Here is a 19,615-nt window from a genome sequence, read left to right as displayed (position 1 = left end):
TCAACAGAAATGTAGGGTCAAGATCAAGAGACATCATATTTCCTTATCTGTCGGGGCGCAAGGTAGTGGGTACCTGGACTAAGCTGGGAGGATAAAAATATGAGGGATGAGAATGCAGAAGGAGACAATACCAATTGCTTTGGAGATGCCTAAGGTGACATTCTTTCATAAGTGCTGCCAAATTTCTACTGATTGTTCCATAATTGTGGACTTGTGAGAGTGTTGTAATGTTGCAAGATCTTACTGTCAGCCTCATGCTAGTATTTTTCTGGGGTTTCTAAAGGATTGATGAACCTGCTTGTGTAAAAGGGGAAATCTGTTATGTAAACTATAGTGCAATTTTCAACCTTTTTGCTCCCAAAGAATTAAGGATATAGAAGCACAAACTGATATAGCTATCCTTAGTAAGGTGGGTAACTTGAAATGGCTGAGTAAATACAAATGTACTTTTCAAGTGGACAGTTATTTGAAGTTACAACTCCCAAAACATCTTAGGGAGATATTTACGAGAGCGAGATTCGAACAGCTTGATACAATGGTCAGATATGGGAGATTTCATGCTATACCGTACAATGAGCGTCTCTGCATTTGCGGAGCGGCAGAGGTAGAGGACCTGGCTCACATCCTATTTGACTGTTGTTTGTATAAGAGGGTGAGAGACAGGTATCTTGGTCTATATACCAAACGAATGACCCATTGGGATCCCCATATCAAAATAACTTACCTTATGTCCGGCCAGAACTTGAAAATAACATCCAACGTAGCACAGTATTTGAACAAAATGATCCAGTTAAGATCTGCATATGTGGGACTGATTGGGGTAGATTGTAAGGGCGACTCCGAAATATAATGTTTCCATATTTTATCTATATCTTAAATTTGCATTTTATTACTATTTTAACTTAAATTGTATTTTAATTCCATTTTAAATTGTATTTTATCAAATTCCATTTCGGATTGCTTTTATCTAGTTTTGGTGATGGTTTGTTGCTGGAACTTTGTACTTTGATATGGCCCAAGGGCTAATCAATAAAGTTGTTGGTTGGAACCTTTTTGCCATTTCTCTGATTAATAACATAATTTCAGAACGTTTTTCTTAAGAAGTCTGGTTTTTTAATTAGTATTCGGCCAGATTCAGCACTCAAAAGCCCTAATGCGAAATCTCTTACTCTTGTCTGATCCATATTCCTCCATACTGGGGCACTGGTAAAACTACAATTGTGTTCTCACTGCAAACATAACAGAGATCTTGAATGTTTTTTCCCCCCCAAGTACCTCAATTGTTGAGTCTTCTGTTGAAGTCAAAACATAGGCCAACTTGAGAGAGGCAGCTTGGGGAAAGGCCACTGCTGAAACCTTCTGTGTGTGAGTGGGCAAGTGAAGAGAAAACTGTTGTTGTTGTTAGATGCTTTTTCAGAAAATGGCATCTGCTAAAATCACTTGCCAATTTATGTTTCATGTACTGATTATATATTTATTTTATAGGATATGCTTTGCTTTCTCTATCAAGAGGGACCTTTTACTCGGGGTATTTTCAGACGTTCAGCAAATGCAAAATCCTGTAGAGAGCTGAAAGAGAAACTTGACTCGGGTGAAGATGTACACCTACTTTGCGAGTCCGTGTTTGTGATAGCCTCTGTGTTTAAGGTAGATGGGGAAACTCTTTCACTCTCTGTAACAATTACCTGATCGTTGAAATTGCCTCCTCTCTGGATATGAAGATTATCTTGTTCCTTTTTTAAAAAATAATCCAGAACTCTGAAGATTAATTCAAGAAACTTGTAGACAACTCCGTACGGAGGTCTTTCCCAACCCTGCTACCTGAAATTGAGATTTAAGATAACATTAACAAACAATTCAAACAATATAGCATGTTCAACATGTGTATTGGTCTATTGCTGAGATATTTCTATAACACATTGATCTTCCCAAGCATAGAATCCCCCAAATATTTGATTTGAAACTTCTCTTTGGAATTCAGTGAAAAACTGGGGCTCCATTCTGCATATAATTGATTGAACAGGTAGACTCTCAAATTTTAAGTATATTATTTAAGTCCTTAGAAACCGGGTTTTAAAAACCATTTGTTCATGAGAAGGAAAGTGATGAAGCGGGAGAAGCCAATGGACATTCTAAAGGCTTTATTTCAGATACGTTCAAAATTAAACTGGAGAAAAATAATTGTTTTGCATTTGTTTTTATCAAAGCGATTGTTGTTCTTTTATTTCTGCAATAACCAAAGAGAATGAGGAGTCCAAGAAAGAATCATGTGTGCCTAAAACCCAGCAAGAGAAGGGGGGGAAGCATATTTCCCTGTCCCTCATGTGGCAAGTCGTATTTTCAGGATAGTCTCTAGGGTGTCACGTTGAGTTACTCTGCTCTTTATATGCTGAAGAGCAAAGCTTTCCTCAGGCAACCCTTTTCCTTGGCACACCTGCTCTGCAAGCTTCCCCCTCTTCTTTTATTACAACTGGAGCTGTGGCAGAGAGCTTCCTTTCTCTAACTGGATGGGCCTTTTCACAGCATGCAGAGAGAAGGTGAGAATGATAAAAGTCGTGTCCCTTTCCAGTAAAGAGCTTAGTAAAGACAAAAATGGCAGTCCAAATTCTGGGAAGTAGCAATAGCACTTATATACTGCTTCACAGAGCTTTACAGTCCTCTCTAAGGAGGTTAAATGTATACTTTGAAATGATTGCTCATATATGTGTTTTTCTTCTCTTTTCTTTCAATAAGGATTTCCTTCGCAACATCCCAGGAAGCATCTTCTCATCTGAGCTCTGTGATCAGTGGGTTTCCTTGATGGATGAAGGAAACCATGAAGAGAAAATGAAAACCATCCACAGGTAACATTGCTTGTGTAATTTCCTGTGTCAGTTTTTCAGAAAATATCAAGGGCAGGGGGAGGAAGCCAAGCTATAAAGTGTGTGTGTGTGTGTGTGTGTGCACACAACTGAGAGGACTGATTAAGAAAAAGGAGAATTTTGAGAGTCAGTTGTGAAACCTTTTCTGTTGATTTTATGTTTCTAGACTAATGGAACAGCTTCCAAGTGCCAATGTTGTGCTGTTGCGTTATCTCTTTGGAGTATTACACAGCATACAAAAGCAATCTGAAGGCAACCAGATGACTGCATTCAATTTAGCAGTGTGCATTGCACCCAGCTTGCTCTGGCCTCCGGCTCCTGCAAATCCTGGCATTGAAGGAGAATTCACCAAGAAGGTGAGCAATAATTCTTCAGGTTCTTTTCTTGGAGCCACTTCAGATGTTTCAAGGATCCAGTAGAAGAGGAAGTACAGCACCTTCTCAATTCTTCTCAATTCATGTCTAAAGAGGGGAAGTAGGGTAGGTATTGTCCATTTTAAAAAAAGAGTTGGGAGTGTGCAGATTTATTCACACTTCTCTACTTTCTTGGGAAATAGGCCCGTAGATCTCAATTTCTGAGTGAACCTAGATCCCTTCCTTGACACTCGTACAGAAAGCTCTTGTTCTGTACCAGCCTGCTACCGGCCCTGCAGAAAAGGCAGGGACAACCCCTTTACAAACGGCAAGAGGCTGGAATTAAGCCTGCCAAATTTATTAACATAAAACAGAGCAAAACAAGACACCAACCATGAAACAAGAGCTATGAAACAGGAACTAATCAAGCGGTTGCCTTCAGCAAACCAGCCCTCCCACGCATTCCCCTTTGATACAGTTAAGGGTGTGGCTTCTCTCTGCCTCCTTCCGAGGTGCCCCATTGCCTTCCTCTGTTTACTCCTGATTGACTGCCTCCTGCGTCGGGCGTCCTTGAACAGGGCCAGCTTTGGGTCATCTTCATCCACGCTGTCAGGCTCACACAGCTGGGTCTCCGTTGTGACCAGGTGGGAGGGGCCTGGCTGAGGGCTCTCATCAGCAAGATCCTCAACCCCCTCAGCAAGCACTTCAACACCCCCCTCCTCCTCCTCCGAGTCGTCCGACCCAACTGCCGAACCCACAGGCTGACCCTGAATCACAACAGCTCTGTACATAGTTAAAGGTAATGTGGGATGTGGCTCCAAAATGACTCAACCTATAAAGGGCTTACTTTTTTCTGCCATCCAACATCACGCTGTTCTGTCTTCCTGACAAGCATTGGTGCGTGTTAAGACATAGATGTTTTCCTGTATTAAGCATCCAATCTGAATTGGTTTAAGGTTGCCTTTCCATATTCATCTGCCTCAATATTTAAGCTTGCCTCAAGCGGGTGATACTCTGTTTCCCCACAGAAATTATTATATAGTTGCTAATGTGGAGGCATTCATGGACAAGAATTTGTACTTAGGTACTATCAAATGAAGAGCAGCCATCTTCCTACACTTCTCCTCTTTTATCAATGTGATCATTTATCATTGTAGGACATTTTCGGATTCCAACCCTACATTGGGAGGCAGCCTAGAACAAACAGGTTGCAATAGGAGGATTTGTGTGGGAGGGAAAAGAACTGGCATAGACATAAGAGAGCACATAATTGACAAGAGATAATAAGGAAAATGTTCTAATACTGAGCTGAAAAAGGATCTGTGGGAAAAGCCTGCTCAGTGCCAAGAGAACAGCAGGACTAGAAGGAAATCTCACTTGTGTTTTTTTTTCTTTGAAAGAACATGCTTTATATATAGGGTGAGGTTTGTCATTAAAGGGCATTCGGAAGGTTTACATAACTGCACATTTCTTCCTAACACATAATGCTGTTACCGAAGATGCTGTGACATTAATTGAAAGGAGTAAAAGTAAAAACAAGTTGAAAATAAACCTTCCACCTGGTGGGCCAACAGAGGCAAGCTGGAGTCTTCTAATGAACTATTTGACTCACCTTGAATTCCATGGTGACCTTCATGCCTTAATCTCAATATCCTTTTTCGTTCACAGGTTTCTGTCCTTGTACAGTTTCTCATTGAAAATTGCTGCAGGATCTTTGGAGAAGAACTTACTTCTGTCTTTGCAGATATTTTGCCCAAAAATGAGAACCGGGAAGATGGTTCAGGTAACATAAACTAAAGGGGGGAAAAAGCAAAAAAGTATAGTGGGAGTGGAGTGTGATATTCTAGTTTTTTAATCTAGTTTTCACAAGTTATTGAATGGCATTTTTATGAGGATTTCAATATATATTTCAGATCACATTATGGGTCTAGTCATTGTGTGGTCAAAAATGCAAGAGACTCGTAGGAACAAGTTGCATGAAGGTGAATGAATAACTTTCCTCATAGCCATCACTCTGCTGGACCACATATCAGGATGTCTCTAATAGATAAAATTAGTTTAGCAACTGAAAACCTTGCTTGCTTGCTTGCTTATCTATCATCTATCTATCTATCTATCTATCTATCTATCTATCTATCTATCTATCTATCATCTATCTATCTATCTATCTATCTATCTATCTATCTATCTATCTATCTATCTATCTCTATCTTGCCACATGGTAACTCTGGGCAGCTTACAATATTAAAAGATAACACTGTATAATTTATAATAATAGAAAGACAATACTATAAAATCAACCTAGCTAAAAACATGTGGGGGAGGGAATAAGATGAGAGGGGAAGAGAGTGGGATCTTTGTTAATCAATCAACCATCCCCAATGTGAAGCCCCTCCGTTGAAGCCCCAAAGCAGCTGGCACAGCCAGGTCTTTAAAGCTCTTATGGAAGGTCAGGAGGGTTGGAGCCGACCTCTCTTCGGGGTGTGTGTGGGGGAAGTGAAGAGGGCAGGTGCAATGGCAGAGAAGGCCTTTTCCTGGACCCCACTAGCCGGAATGCTTGGGCTTATGGGGCCCGCAGCATGCCTCCTGTGCTGGCATGGATAGGGCAGGCCAAGCCTAGTGAGATGAGACAGTCATCCAGGTAGCCTGGACTCATTCCATGAAGGGCTTTAAAGGTAATTACCGACACCTTGAATTGCACTCAGAAGCAAACCAGCAGCCAGTGCAGTTCGCAGAGCAGTGCTATTATATGGGCCATTCTTGGGGTCCCAAAAACTGCCTGCGCCGCTGCACTCTGCACCAGCTGCAATTTCTAAATGCTCCAGTATTGACCTCTGAAAAATAGTAAATAAACCTACTGTTGCTTTATTCAGTATTTTTGCTCTAGATTGGGCTGAGGAAACCTCGAAATTTGGTAACACCCGTTTTCATATTTTTGCAGATCTCTCTTCTTTTCATCTGAATGACTCCTCCTACGATAGTTTGGAAAATGAATTAAATGACTGCACAGACCCCACATTTAACAACCTTTTTAAAAAGCGAGGGAAAGAGAACAGGAGCAGAGACTCTGTTTTGACTTTGAGCGACTGTGATTTGGACTCACCAGAAGCTGGAGATGCTCAGATTAAATTACCAATCAAGTCTCAGCCAGTATCCATTTCTGTGGGCTTCCATCAGAAATCTTCATCACGGGAGCACTCTGGCAATGAGGCTCTGTGTTCCATCACATCAGGTTATTCGTCAACGGCCATCTCAGATGTTCTGAAAAGCTCACGAAGGCACAGGCGCTGTTCAGAGCCCACAATTGGTCTTCTGGACTCCAAGTTTACACCACTCAGTGGGTTTCATGAAAGTGCTGTGCGCAAAGCCAGCTGTGATGCTGTTCTGTCCCACACAAATGAAGACTACGTCGAGCAGTTTCGTTCTCTCCAAGTAGAAGGCCAGAAACTTATAAATCAGAATTTGGTTATGGGGATAGAAGTAAGCAGCAAGGATGGTCCCGAAAGTCATATCAGTGAAAAGAAAGAGGTTTCTAACCGTCTTCTCCTGCCGCCACCACTTAGATTAAATATTTGTTCAAGGACTAGCTGTTCTAGCCTGTCATCACCAGGGACTTCCCCGTCAGGGTCTTCCATGAGCTCTCTTGATAGTGCTTTTTCCCAGTTTTCGGACTATTCGGTGTTTACCCCAACCGAGGCTTCCTCTCCTCTAGACTGTGCCTCTCAGCCACAAAGGAAATTTGGAGACGTTTCTCCTGATTTTAATCCTTTTTCAGGAATCCACCTTGGATCCGGAATTAGCACTTTTTCTAGCCAAGCCAACATTAATCAAACCAGTAGTTTTATACCTATTAAGAAAGAGAACCTGGAATGGCTTCCTCATAAAAACCCGGTCACTCTGCATCCCAGCACGTGGTTGAAAAGTGGTGCTTCCACCATGAAAAACTGGACTCTGCGGAAAAGGGAAAGAGCCTCCAAGCAGGATGAGAAAAAGAACACTTCTGTGAAAATAACTTTGGAGTCAGCAGCATTTCCTTCTGAGAATAATTTAGCTCAGGGGCAACCAGCAACGGGCAACATTTGTGCAACAGATGACAATTCTGTAGCGGGGCACATGGGGAGAGGATCTTTTCAGGAAGTTGGGCAGCTTCCTTTCTGCCCCACGGAAGCCCAGGAGAAGCGGCTAAAGGCCTTAGAGCTTTTAGCAGAGCAAAGCAAGGAAGAGGAAGAAGAGGAGAATTCTACATTGCTTCTTCCTTCTAAACAACCACCACCCAGTCTTAAGCCACAGTCTCAAAATAAACCCAAGCTAGATGTTGATTTGGGGGCTGACCATCAGTGGGTCATTGAGAGAAAGTTAAATGAAACCGCATGTTTCCCAGGAGTTACAGTCCAGCAAGCAGCAAATTCCCAAACTGATAAATCTTCATTGAGCAGAGATCCCAAAGATGCTGACATCAACTTGGAAAATGCACACTTAGTCAGGGCTGAGGATGAATGTTCATTTCAAATGGCTCCAAATAATAGCTTTTCCAAATCACCAGAAGGAACCGATGCTAATAAAATGGAATGGCTGAAAAAGTTGTGCAGTGATCCCAAATTCAAGAATACAGACCAGACATTTTTCACAGAGGAATCCTATGTTTGAGCAACTGATGTAAAAGAATGTTATTTCAATTTAACTTGGTGTGGCTTTAATATCCCAGGGGATGTAGTCTCATCAGGGAACTGAGGGAACTTGTGCTATTTGAGGGATGAGTGGAATGATTTTCTTAGCTATATTCTTGCAATTTTTAAAGACATTTCCTGGTATCTGGGAAGGTCACATGAAATGTTTTAAGAGAAATACTTGATTGTATAACACTAGCAAACACTTGTACACGTGCTTGCTGTGTAACTTTTTAAAAATAACGTGTATATTCTGGACATTGTACATTTATGTTTAGTGTCCATGGTGATTTGGCTGTAATGTGTAAGATTGGCTTGGCTTTCATAGCTTTGGTAGTGTACTCTTATTTTGAAGCCAATGGTCCATTCCATTGTTCTCCAAGAAAGGATGGCTTAAAGTTTATGAAGTGTCTGTTCAGTAGTTGCAGTCACTTTCTTCCCTTACCAAGAGAAAAAAAAATAAAGGATGACTTTTGACCTTTTTTGTAACTTAAAAGTCCAAGTTATACGTATATCACCATGCTGTGTTCCATTTGGCTATTAATTTTAATTGGTTTCCTTTTTTGTTTTATAATGATGCTCTCCAATGGCATTACGTTTTGCTGATGGTGATGATGATGGCATTGCAGGCAGAGCTTACATAATTATTCTATGTGTCTTTATTATAATATATTGAAAGTAATGCATTTATCTTCAAAAAGCTTCAAGATTGTATAATATATCTTGGTAATTTTTTTTTGCTATTGTATATGTTTTGAAATAAATGTGTATTTTTGTATATGTGGAAAATACTCAACTTTTGAGTGGGTGGGCTCTGGCAGGGATGTGTAACCATTCACTGAATTCTGAAATACAGAAGTACAGGTATTCCTTGCTTAATGATCAAAATTGGGACCAGCAACTCTAATGCCAAGTGTTGCAGATATTAAGTGAGACATCACAGGACTGCAACAGACTTATAATGTTACTTCTGCCATGGGTGTTAAGTGAGATATCATGGGAACTCACCTTGCAATTATAGTGCCGGTTTCTCCACTGACTCTGTTTGTGGAAGCCAGCTGTGAAGTGCACAAAAGATTATCATGTGACCCAGGGATGCTGCGACAGTCATAAATACAGTGGTACCTTGGTACTCATTGATAATTGGTTCTGAGAAACATTGAGTAATAAAAAGGGGATACCAAAACATGTGACTTACCATGTCACCCTTTGTTTTGGCCAGGAAGGACTTTCTGTCTCTCCCTTTTCCTATGTCAGAGACCTTCCCAGCATGGCCGACTTCCTGTCCACCCTCTGCGACCATCCCCCACTTCCTTTTCTAGTGACATTCCCAGCATAGCCAACTTATACCAAATCAAGACCAAATCAAATGAGGAAATAAAATTGAATTAAAGCTGATGTAGTGACTCATTTAAAAATTCTCCATTTTTGGTCACATTAAAGCTGCAAGTTGGCAGCATTTGGAATAATTATTGAGTGAGGAGTGTTTGCTTATTGTATATTTACATAGATCATAAGTCTTAATTATTGCAACACTGTGATTTCTTCTTTTGCATTCCCAGTTGCCTTCAGTACAGCTCTTCTACTGTGAACTCTTGCCTTGAACTGCTTGAATGGATTATTCAGCTGATGAGGCAGGAAATCTGCCAGTAAAACAACATCCTCTCTGCTTGTTTTCTTTTTTAAAGTTGTGCTAAAGAAGACAAAGAGGGACGCGGTGGCTCAGTGGGTTAGGATGCTGAGCTTGTCGATCAGAAGGTCGGCAGTTTGGCGGGTCGAATCCCGAGTGCCGCGTAACAGAGTGAGCGCCTGTTACTCGTCCCAGCTTCCGCCAACCTAGCAGTTCGAAAGTACATAAAAATGCAAGTAGAAAAATAGGGACCACTACAGTGGGAAGGTAACAGCGTTCCGTGCGCCTTTGGCGTCTAGTCATGCCAGCCACATGACCATGGAGACATCCTCAAACAAGCGCTGGCTCTTCGGCTTTGAAACGGAGATGAGCACCGCCCCCTAGAGTTGGAAACGACTAGCACAGATGTGCGGGGGAACCTTTATCTTTTAAAGAAGACAAAAGCTCTGAGATTGACATTGGGAAGCTGTAATTCTGGCTCCTGTTGCTTTGGTCTTTTGTTGTGGGGGGGAAAAACTCATACTCTTCAGACCATTGAGAACTTTAGAATAACTATAATTTCTCACTCAAGAAGTGCTGCTGCTTCGTGGGTTCATGGCTGCCCACGTACCATGTGTTTGCTCAACCAACAGTTACTTAAGCATATGGAAGGAACTTCTATTGATCTGTTCATAATGGAACATGCTGGATAATTTTAAAATTTAAGCTACTGAAAAGTAATCACGCCTCTTCAGAGGATAGTCCCCACAATCTGGGATTTTAAATTATTTTGCCTTTAAATTCATTTTAAATCATTTTTTGTTTCCTTTAAACCAGATGGATAAATTTCAGGAAGTTGGTATCTATCTTCTTTTCTTTTAAAAGCCTATAATTCACTAACAAGCATCCATTGCAAAACTGGGACAAGGGCAATTAGGCTATTTAGACATTGTATCTGCGATGGTCAGAAGATCTCTATGTGGCAGGAATAAAACTGCACATTTTAACAGAGTGGAGATGGCATTATCTTTGTTTCCTTGTAAGTACTATAAAAATAACCCCTATTAGTAAATCTCAAGCTTACGTATTTAAAAAAATTATATGGCCATCCATCTTACCTACAAACTTTGGGCAGCTAACATCAACAAAAAGTAATACAGGTGGCCCTCAACTTACAACCACAACTGAGCCCAACATTTATGTTGCTAAGTGAGAAATTTGTTAAGTGAATCACTGCAGTTCTTAAATTAGTAACACGGTTGTTAAGTGAACCTGGTTTCCTATTGACTTGGCAGAAGGTCGCAAAAGGGATCATGGGGATGCTGCAACAGTCCTAAGTGTGAAAAATGGTCATAAGTCACTTTTTTCCAGTGCTGTTGTAACTTTGAACAGTCACTAAATAAACTGCTGTAAGTCAAGGGCGAAGTTGTATAATAAAATTTTCACATGCCACAAGCTCCTTTCATTTCAGGAGGGAATTCAACGAAGTTAAACTGGATCCTTTGTGAATTTCTACTCTCCCAAAAATAATTCAAACCCAAAGAACATTGGACATTACAAAATGCTTCACAGAATGGAAATCCAAAAATAATAATCTTTATTCTTCCATTTTTTTTTGATGAGTTAAGGCAAAATACTTCAATCGGAAAGCAGACTATTTGCAGTGTTGTTCAAGAACTTCATATTATGCTACTAGAGCTTAATTGCTTCTCTGCTTTTAAACTAACGCATATTCCTGAAAATGATGCTGAAAAACAAGATCAAGAAAAAATGATCAAATTCAGCAGACACTACTGCTACTTATCTTTATGTTAATGCACCAATGCTAGCATCGCCCCTAAGTGATTCAGGAAGCCTGTGAGACACTTCCAAATATACGGGTTCTGTTACATCGCAAAAGCGCACAAACATCTTTGCTAATTTGCTTGTTCCAGAAACTCAGCAATATGTCAGAATGTCAGAGTTCTTAAGTTACATTTTTATTTTTAAACTGAGTACTTCCAGACAGAAGGCTTAGTTCCAGCAATCAAAAGACACCATACAACTGTTTCATCTCTTCCACTTTAATATTTTTTTTAGATTGAAAAATGGAAGGAAGGTTACAAATAAGACACGATTATCTCTGTACCAGAAAAAAAATTAGGGATGACACAATAAAAGCCTCGTTTGGAATTAATTAACAGGATATTTTTTTAAAGTTACAAGAACCCCCAATCTATCCTGAATCCCTAGAGAATTTATAACATTTAGTTTATGCCAATTGAGAATAAATGCATTCATACAATGTACTAAGACATGATTTAACTACAGTTTTGTAAATAAACCATAAGTGCAGCAGTGCAATCTGTTATCTCAAATCGCTACAGCTTACAATATATGGACCATATACATAAGTAGGAAGGTAGCTGAGCCATCATTTCTCAGACATCTGATAAGGTTTTCTTCCAGCCAGAGAATGCCTATGGGCAGTGAATTCTATAACCTCATGAGCTGTAACTGGCAGATGTTTTGAATAAACAAAAATCACTGAAACTTGCCAAGAGGAATTTTATAACACCACATATCATGAAACAAACCTCAGTCCTAAGATATCCAAAGGGAAGTAAGTGATCGAATGCTTGTAATGATATTCCAATGCAACTCTGCCCTTTCTCAGGTGATGTCACAATGCAAATATGAAAGGGCAAAGTATACGTCATGACATCACAATGCATTTTGTCATTCTGCTACCATTATGGTTAGGAACAGATGGCTATATTGCTGCCCAAAAGGGGTTGCTGACCCTCTGAGTTGGTAGCTTTTTAAGGGCATCTTTCTTAATCTGAAATCCGTTGTAGCAGTTGAACTAGTATTCTTATGATCTCAAGCTCTAATTTATAGAACATTAATGCAAACCTACTGACAGAGATGCTAGCCGTTTTATGCCAACAGCTTTTGGAGCATCAGTTTCTCAGGAATTATCAGCTAGAATACCACTGAATTCCAATCACTTGATGACTACAAAGAGAAAGGAAGAACTGTCGCCTTTCCACTTTGGCCCCAGACATGTCTGATTTCTCATTGCGGGCCAGAGTGATCTGCCAGGACCTAAAAGTACATATACTTCTTTACGACTTTTAATCACAATTTCATTCATTTTCTTGCATTCAGGAATTGCCTGGTACCATTATTACAGATGGATTCAGTTGGTTTCCATGATTTGTCATAATAAATGTCATTCCAATAAAATGCAATATTTCTTTAAAAAATTGTATAGTAAGTCATATCTCAGTCATAAACCAACAGAGATATAACCCTAGATGGCCTATGGCCTACTACCTTCAAATAGTATCCTCAAATACTTAACACCTTCTGCTTTGAAGTCTCTGCAAAAGATTATTTCTAAAATTAGTAGGTGGGGACTGACCAAATGGCCGGCAATTGGGCCACACCTGAAAAAAAGTTTTCACACACACACCCCAACCTTCATAACCATATCCACAGCATCTTTTCTCACAATGCTCATATTGGACATACAAATTCTATCTACAGCTTTCACAAATACAACTAAAACCCAACCCATAAAGCACAATATTGGTACTGTAATAAACAACATCATGAATTGGACATAGAAGGCAATGGGCAGCAAATGCAGCTCCTGTTATCCTGCTATAATAGCTATCATCTATCAACAAGCAGCCTGTTGTGTTTTGCCCAACTTACAAGTCATCTTCAAGGGCAACACCATGTACAGCAGATTGCAGTGGTCTAAAAGTGATGTGATAATGGCAGGAGTCATTGTTGCTACAACCTCCTATCCCATCGCTATCTTCTTTAAGAATGATGGATGACATCAACCCCTCTCACGTTACTTCTAAAACTCCCCTAGCAGCTTCAATAAGCTAGGACAACCTCCCCTAAGAATTCTCAGAGATAAGATTACTCACATGCTGGAAAAAGTTTTTTTCTGTGAGCCTTGAAATACAAATCAGGAGGCCATTTGCCTTGCAAAAAGCAACATTCGGTTTCTATCTTTAAGCAGTCTTGTTATTTTTATTTTCTGTAAATGAATCTCTACCCTATCCTTCAGGAGAAGACCATTTCCCTGTCAGTTTATAAAAAGCAGAATTCTTATAAAACAGAGAATGGATGTCATCACTGAACGTGTATCCTCAGTTTGAAAGAGGTGTAACAGTTCATCGAGATTACAGTCCTGAACTTGCAGTATCTGTGCTTGTTTGCTTTTGATTTATAGGCTGTGTAAATCAATAAGTCTTCCACCAATTTATGGTATAAAAGCTGAGAAAATGAACTGAATGTTTTGGACTCAAAGTCCAATTCAGGGACAGCTCATTTTAGAAAAGATTAGGAAACAAAATAAAGTTTTTTAAAATACTTTTTAAGCAATTGCTTGATGTATTAAGACCCATCAAACACTGCTAGATTATGCAATTGTACTTTATCCATCCTTGCTTCAGTCACTTCATCTCCCTTACTAACATCAGCCTAATATTGAACCCATAAGGTGACATATTAGCAAATAAATTTAACATGTATTATTTCTAAAGAAATACACATTCCTTTTAGATACTCTTTGTCTACATCTATCAGCATTAGTTTTAGCAACATGTTATTTAACATATAGTTCTAATTTCAGGTTTAAATTCTAGAGCTGTACAGCATTCTAGGTTAGACAGAAAAAGGTGTTTTTCTCCAAGTCAACTCCAAGTCAACTCCCAAAAGAGATTGTCTTTTCTTGAGATGACAAACACAATGCAATCATGGAAAAAATTGTAGTTGATTAAAAAGGTTGTCAACAAGTGAATTTAACCATATCTGCTTTGAATTTAATTCAGGATTATGAATTTAGATTCAGCACATGCACCTTCAAGTAAATTTTTTCTGGACAAGTTTCTGCAATTATTTTTGGCAAACTTTTTCCAAAGTGATTTCCCATTGTCTCCTTCCTGGGGCTGGAGGACTGTCCCAAGAACACCTAGCTGGCTTCATGCCAAAAGATGGGACTAGAATTCACAATCTCCCAGTTTCTAGCCTTAAACCTTTAACCACTACACCTAACTAGCTCTTAAATAGAAAAAAGTATTTAGCTATACTACACTTTGATTGGAACAATGTAAAATATACTGTGGGTCCTGTGAAAATGCTAAATTAGCAGATGAGACCTGATATACATCTTCCCAAAATTCTGAAGAAATAGATACAACTGAGCCTAGTGTTTTGACAAGCAATACTAACATATTTCAGGATTCTTTGGGGTTATTGTTTTTTCCCCCTTTAGCCCTTGATGTTTGTTTAGTTCAATGGTTCAGTAATCTAGATTCTGAGAATTAGAAGAAGTTTGCATGATAGGTCATAAATCTGGCCAAGCCTAAATCACAAGTGAATAGTATTCTCTGGGTAAGGCCAAGTATTTATTTATTTTACTGTGTGTAGTCTAGTCACAAATGGTACGTCCCTCTAAGTTAAGGCACATAACATGGTTAATTTTTTTTTAACCAGTAAGACAGAGCGTAAACAATGGTTCAATGGTTCAGTAATCTAGATTCTGAGAATTAGAAGAAGTTTGCATGATAGGTCATAAATCTGGCCAAGCCTAAATCACAAGTGAATAGTATTCTCTGGGTAAGGCCAAGTATTTATTTATTTTACTGTGTGTAGTCTAGTCACAAATGGTACATCCCTCTAAGTTAAGGCACATAACATGGTTAATTTTTTTTAACCAGTAAGACAGAGCGTAAACAATGGTTCAATGGTTCAGTAATCTAGATTCTGAGAATTAGAAGAAGTTTGCATGATAGGTCATAAATCTGGCCAAGCCTAAATCACAAGTGAATAGTATTCTCTGGGTAAGGCCAAGTATTTATTTATTTTACTGTGTGTAGTCTAGTCACAAATGGTACGTCCCTCTAAGTTAAGGCACATAACATGGTTAATTTTTTTTTAACCAGTAAGACAGAGCGTAAACATAACTCACCCTTTCAGATAATGATACAGTGATAATAAATTAAAGTGCTACTCCCCACTAGCTGCCTAAGCGAAGGGAGCATCCTTGTGCCAGTCACATGTCAAGACATAGAAACCAATAGCCTGGAAATCAGAAGCAAAAAGACTCAAGAGTGAAGATTTCACATTGAAGAAAAATCCTGCTTCTAGGAGAAAAGCTTTTGTAGTTCTTCTTTTCGAATAAACACTTAAATGTTTGGGGCAGCTCAGTATATGGAAATGCCAAAAATATGTTTATTGTGGCCAGCACAACATGGGGTTACCACATAGAATGATCGCCTGTGCCCTTATTAACCAAGGAAAGTCTTCTATTTCCCCCACTCTTCTTTATTGGTCTAACTTAATGCATTCGGGGTGTGGCACACTATAGTGTTTCTAATTTTCTCCTTTTCTTGACTTATTCTCCAAAGCATCAGAGGGCAGGATGGAAGAAAAGGGGTAGATCATTAAACAGAAATCCATCCTAAAACTAAGAAATTTCCTAAGAGTGAGAACAATTAATCTGTGGAACAGCTTGCCTTCAGAAATTATGGGTGCTCCATCAGTGGAGGTTTTCAAGAAGAGATTGGACAACCATGTGTTCAGAATGGTATAAGGTCTCCTGCTTGAGCATGGATTGGGACTAGAAGACCTTCAAGGTCCCTTCCCACCTTGTTATTTTATGTTCTATGTTCTAATTTATAATGGGCCATGCTGGCTAGAAATTAAGGGAATTATGATCTAATGGATGTGGAAAATTCCAAATGGTGAAGACCATTCCTTTCAAAGGACTTTCCTATTCATCTTTCTAGCCTAGACAGCACCTGTTGAACCCCAACCAAGAAGAAAATGGGTTACTCAAGTTCAGTCCGTATGAAAACAATCAGCTTGAAAAAGAAGGCTTAGAGGAGTTAAAGACATCTTTCTTTACTTAATTTCCTTACCTTGTTTGCAGTTAGTTTTTTTTTTTCCTAATCAGCAATGTTTTCCTCTTGTAGCAGCACTAGTCAGGGAGATAATTCTGGCAATTCCTTTAAAAGTTCATTGAATACATTCTATTGTTATTGGAGTTCACACAAATGTATTCACCCATAGAACAGTTAATGCCATTTTCCTTTTTTTCATAATAATGCATTTGAGTTAGAAATCCTCTGGATGTCTTGGGAACCATGCAAGTTGTGAATGTTAGCCAATACATCTGCAATTATAGATATCAGATGTTTGCCATAGTGGCAGAACAATAGGTTTCTGTCAAGCTGAGATATGACCTTTTTCTGGGTATGGAGATTTTCATTCATTGAAACACTTTTCACCTATCTACAGTATATATGATCAGCAACAGTCAGTTGTTAGGCAGAGTGATAGATGCTGCTTATCTTTCCCATCATACCTAAAAGATTATCGGCATTGTTAGTGTTGATCATATCACCAAAGCCAAAGTAGCTATGCTTCCTCTATTCAGGCTATGCAGGCGGTCCCTGACTTACAATCATTTGTTTAGTAACTATTGAAAGTTATAACAGCACTAAATAAAAGTGACTTATGACCATTTTCCCCACTTATAACCATTGTAGTATCCCCAAGGTCACATGTACAGAATTCAGGCTCGTGGCAACTGGCATGCATTTATGATAAATTTATGATACATGCGGACATGTAATAATAACCTTTTGTGAACTTCCCAGTCAGCTTCTGACAAACAAAGTCAATGGGGGAAAGCCAGATTCTCTTAACAACCACATGATCCTCCACTTAACAACTGCAGTGATTTGCTTAGCAACTGTGGCAAAAAAGAGTGTAAAATGGGACAATAATAATAATAATAATAATAATAATAATAATAATAATAATAATAATAATAATAATAGAACTGGGAAACGGAAGGATTATGAAAGCACTAGCAAAGGATGATGGTTACAAATACCTAGGCATATTGGAAGCAGATAACATCTTGAATGGAAAAGTCAAAGAGTCAACACAAAAGGAATACAAAGAGTCCGCAAAATACTAAAATCAAAGCTGAACGCTGGAAATATAATTGAAGCCATTAATACATGGGCAGTCTCAATGATACACTACCCAGCTGGAATTATCAACTGGCCGAATTGGAACACCTAGACTGGAAAACGTGTAAACTTTTGAACATGCACCATGCTCTATATCCACGAAGTGACATCGACAGATTGTATCTGCCAAGAAGAATAGGGGGCAGAGGACTACTGCAAATCCACCAAACTGTAGAAGAAGAAAAACGAAGTTTGAATGAATATGTGAATCAAAGTACAGAAAAATTGCTGCAGGCTGTGAAAATAGAGAGCATTATCAAAATAACAGAAACAAAGGCAGAATATTTATTTATTTTATTTATTTAATTTAATTTTTATACCGCCCTTCTCCCGAAGGACTCAGGGAGGAAAAATGGCTGGATGATAAATTAAAAAGATGGAAAACCAAAGCTTTGCATGGACAACGTTTGAAAAACATTGAAGGAAAATGTGATAACAACTTGACATGGGCATGGCTTAAGATGGGAACCATCAAGAAAAAAACGGAAGGCTTAATACTGGCTGCTCAAGAACAAGCACTACAAACCTAATGCCATGAAAGCAAAGATACAAAAATCTACTGACAATCCAAATTGCCGACTTTGCAACAACAAAGTTGAAACTGTTTCACATTTAATATGTGAGTGCAGCAAAATCATGCAAACTGATTACAAAGCTAGACATGACCGAGTTGCTAAAGTAATCCACTGGGCATTGTGTAAAAAATACGACTAGCCTGTGTCTGAAAAGTCGTGGGAACATAGGGTGGAAAAAGTTGTCGAGAATGAGAGGGTGAAGATCTTGTGGTACTTCCGAATACAGACAGATCGCCAAAACCTTCTTTTTCGAACAAGCTGGCCTGGTCTGATGGGTTGGGGTTGGGTTTTTATAAATAGTTCTAATTTTAATATGTATTAATTATTATGGGCATAATGGTTTAATTGCTTTTAATTTTTGTATTCGGTTTTTTACTATGTATTGCCCTGTTCACCGCCCTGAGTCCTTCAGGAGAAGGGCGGTATACAAATTAAATTATTAAATTAAATTAAATTAAATTTGGAACACAACATGCCAGATATCATAGTTGTAGAGAACCGAAGTGTACAGCTGATTGATATCGCTATACCAGGAGATGCCAGAGTCAAAGAAAAAGAACTGGAAAAAATTACGAAATACCACGACCTGGCCATCGAAACTGCACAACTATGGATGAAATGCGTAACAGTGATACCCATTGTCATCGGGGCACTGGGAACTATGTCCAAAAACTTTGCAAAATACATCAAGAAGTTGCAGCTTCCTGCAATAACTCCAGCAAAGCTACAAAAAACTGTGCTACTCGGAACATCTTACATTTTAAGGAGATATCTGGTTGATACTTAGGATGCTGGCAGCAGCCCGTGTCAACCATTAGTGCCAGTCAATTTGAGTGTTCAGTTGACTTAGTTTCATGTTTTATGAATAAAAGTTTTATAATAATAATAAAGTTAGAAGGGACCTTGGAAGTCATCCAGTCCAACCACCTGCTCAGGCAGGAAACCCTGTACCATTTCAGACTAATGCTGTCCAATCTCTTCTTAAAGACTTCCAGTGTTGGAGTATTCACCGCTTCTGGAGGCAGGTTGTTCCACTGATTAATTGTTCCGACTGTCAGGAAATTTCTCCTTAGTTCTAGATTGCTTCTCTCTTTGGTTAGTTTGCATCCATTACTTCTTGTCCTCCCTTCAGGCGCTTTGGAGAATAGCTCCCTCTTCTTTGTGGCAGCCCCTGAGATATTGGAACACTGCTATCATTGTCACCCCTTGTCCTTCTCTTCATTAAGCTAGACATACCCAATTCCAGCAACCGTTCCTTATATGTTTTAGCCTCCAGTCCCCTGATCATCTTTGTTGCTCTTCTCTGTACTCTTTCTAGAGCAGACATGTCAAACACAAGGCCCGGGGGCCAGATCCGGCCCACAAAGTGGTTTCATGCAGCCCGCGAAGCCATCCTGGAAACAGTGAGGGAACGGCCCCCACTACCTTGGCCCTGGCCCAGAGACCCTCCTTCTGCCAGAGACCCTCAGATCTGTCCCACTCCTGCCCAGGCCTCCATAAGC

General features: G+C 39.4%; 1 protein-coding gene across 1 annotated transcript in view; it reads left to right on the top strand.

Annotated features, from left to right (window-relative positions):
- Positions 1–7,861, top strand: part of ARHGAP20 (Rho GTPase activating protein 20) — a gene marked incomplete at both ends in the record, with an annotated part of 92,413 nt that extends 84,552 nt beyond the window's left edge. Inside the window, 5 exons of the mRNA XM_081326543.1 lie at positions 1,486–1,647; positions 2,734–2,843; positions 3,028–3,217; positions 4,883–4,997; positions 6,156–7,861. Coding sequence (XP_081182669.1) covers positions 1,486–1,647; positions 2,734–2,843; positions 3,028–3,217; positions 4,883–4,997; positions 6,156–7,861 — 2,283 coding nt within the window. The remainder of the gene's footprint in view (positions 1–1,485; positions 1,648–2,733; positions 2,844–3,027; positions 3,218–4,882; positions 4,998–6,155) is intronic.
- Between the last annotated feature and the right edge of the window lie 11,754 nt (positions 7,862–19,615).

This window comes from Vipera berus, assembly GCF_964194415.1.
Source record: "Vipera berus genome assembly, chromosome: 4".
Taxonomy (NCBI): Eukaryota; Metazoa; Chordata; class Lepidosauria; order Squamata; family Viperidae; genus Vipera; species Vipera berus.
Note: the sequence above shows the minus strand (reverse complement) of the source record. Positions and strands in the feature narration are given on the sequence as shown.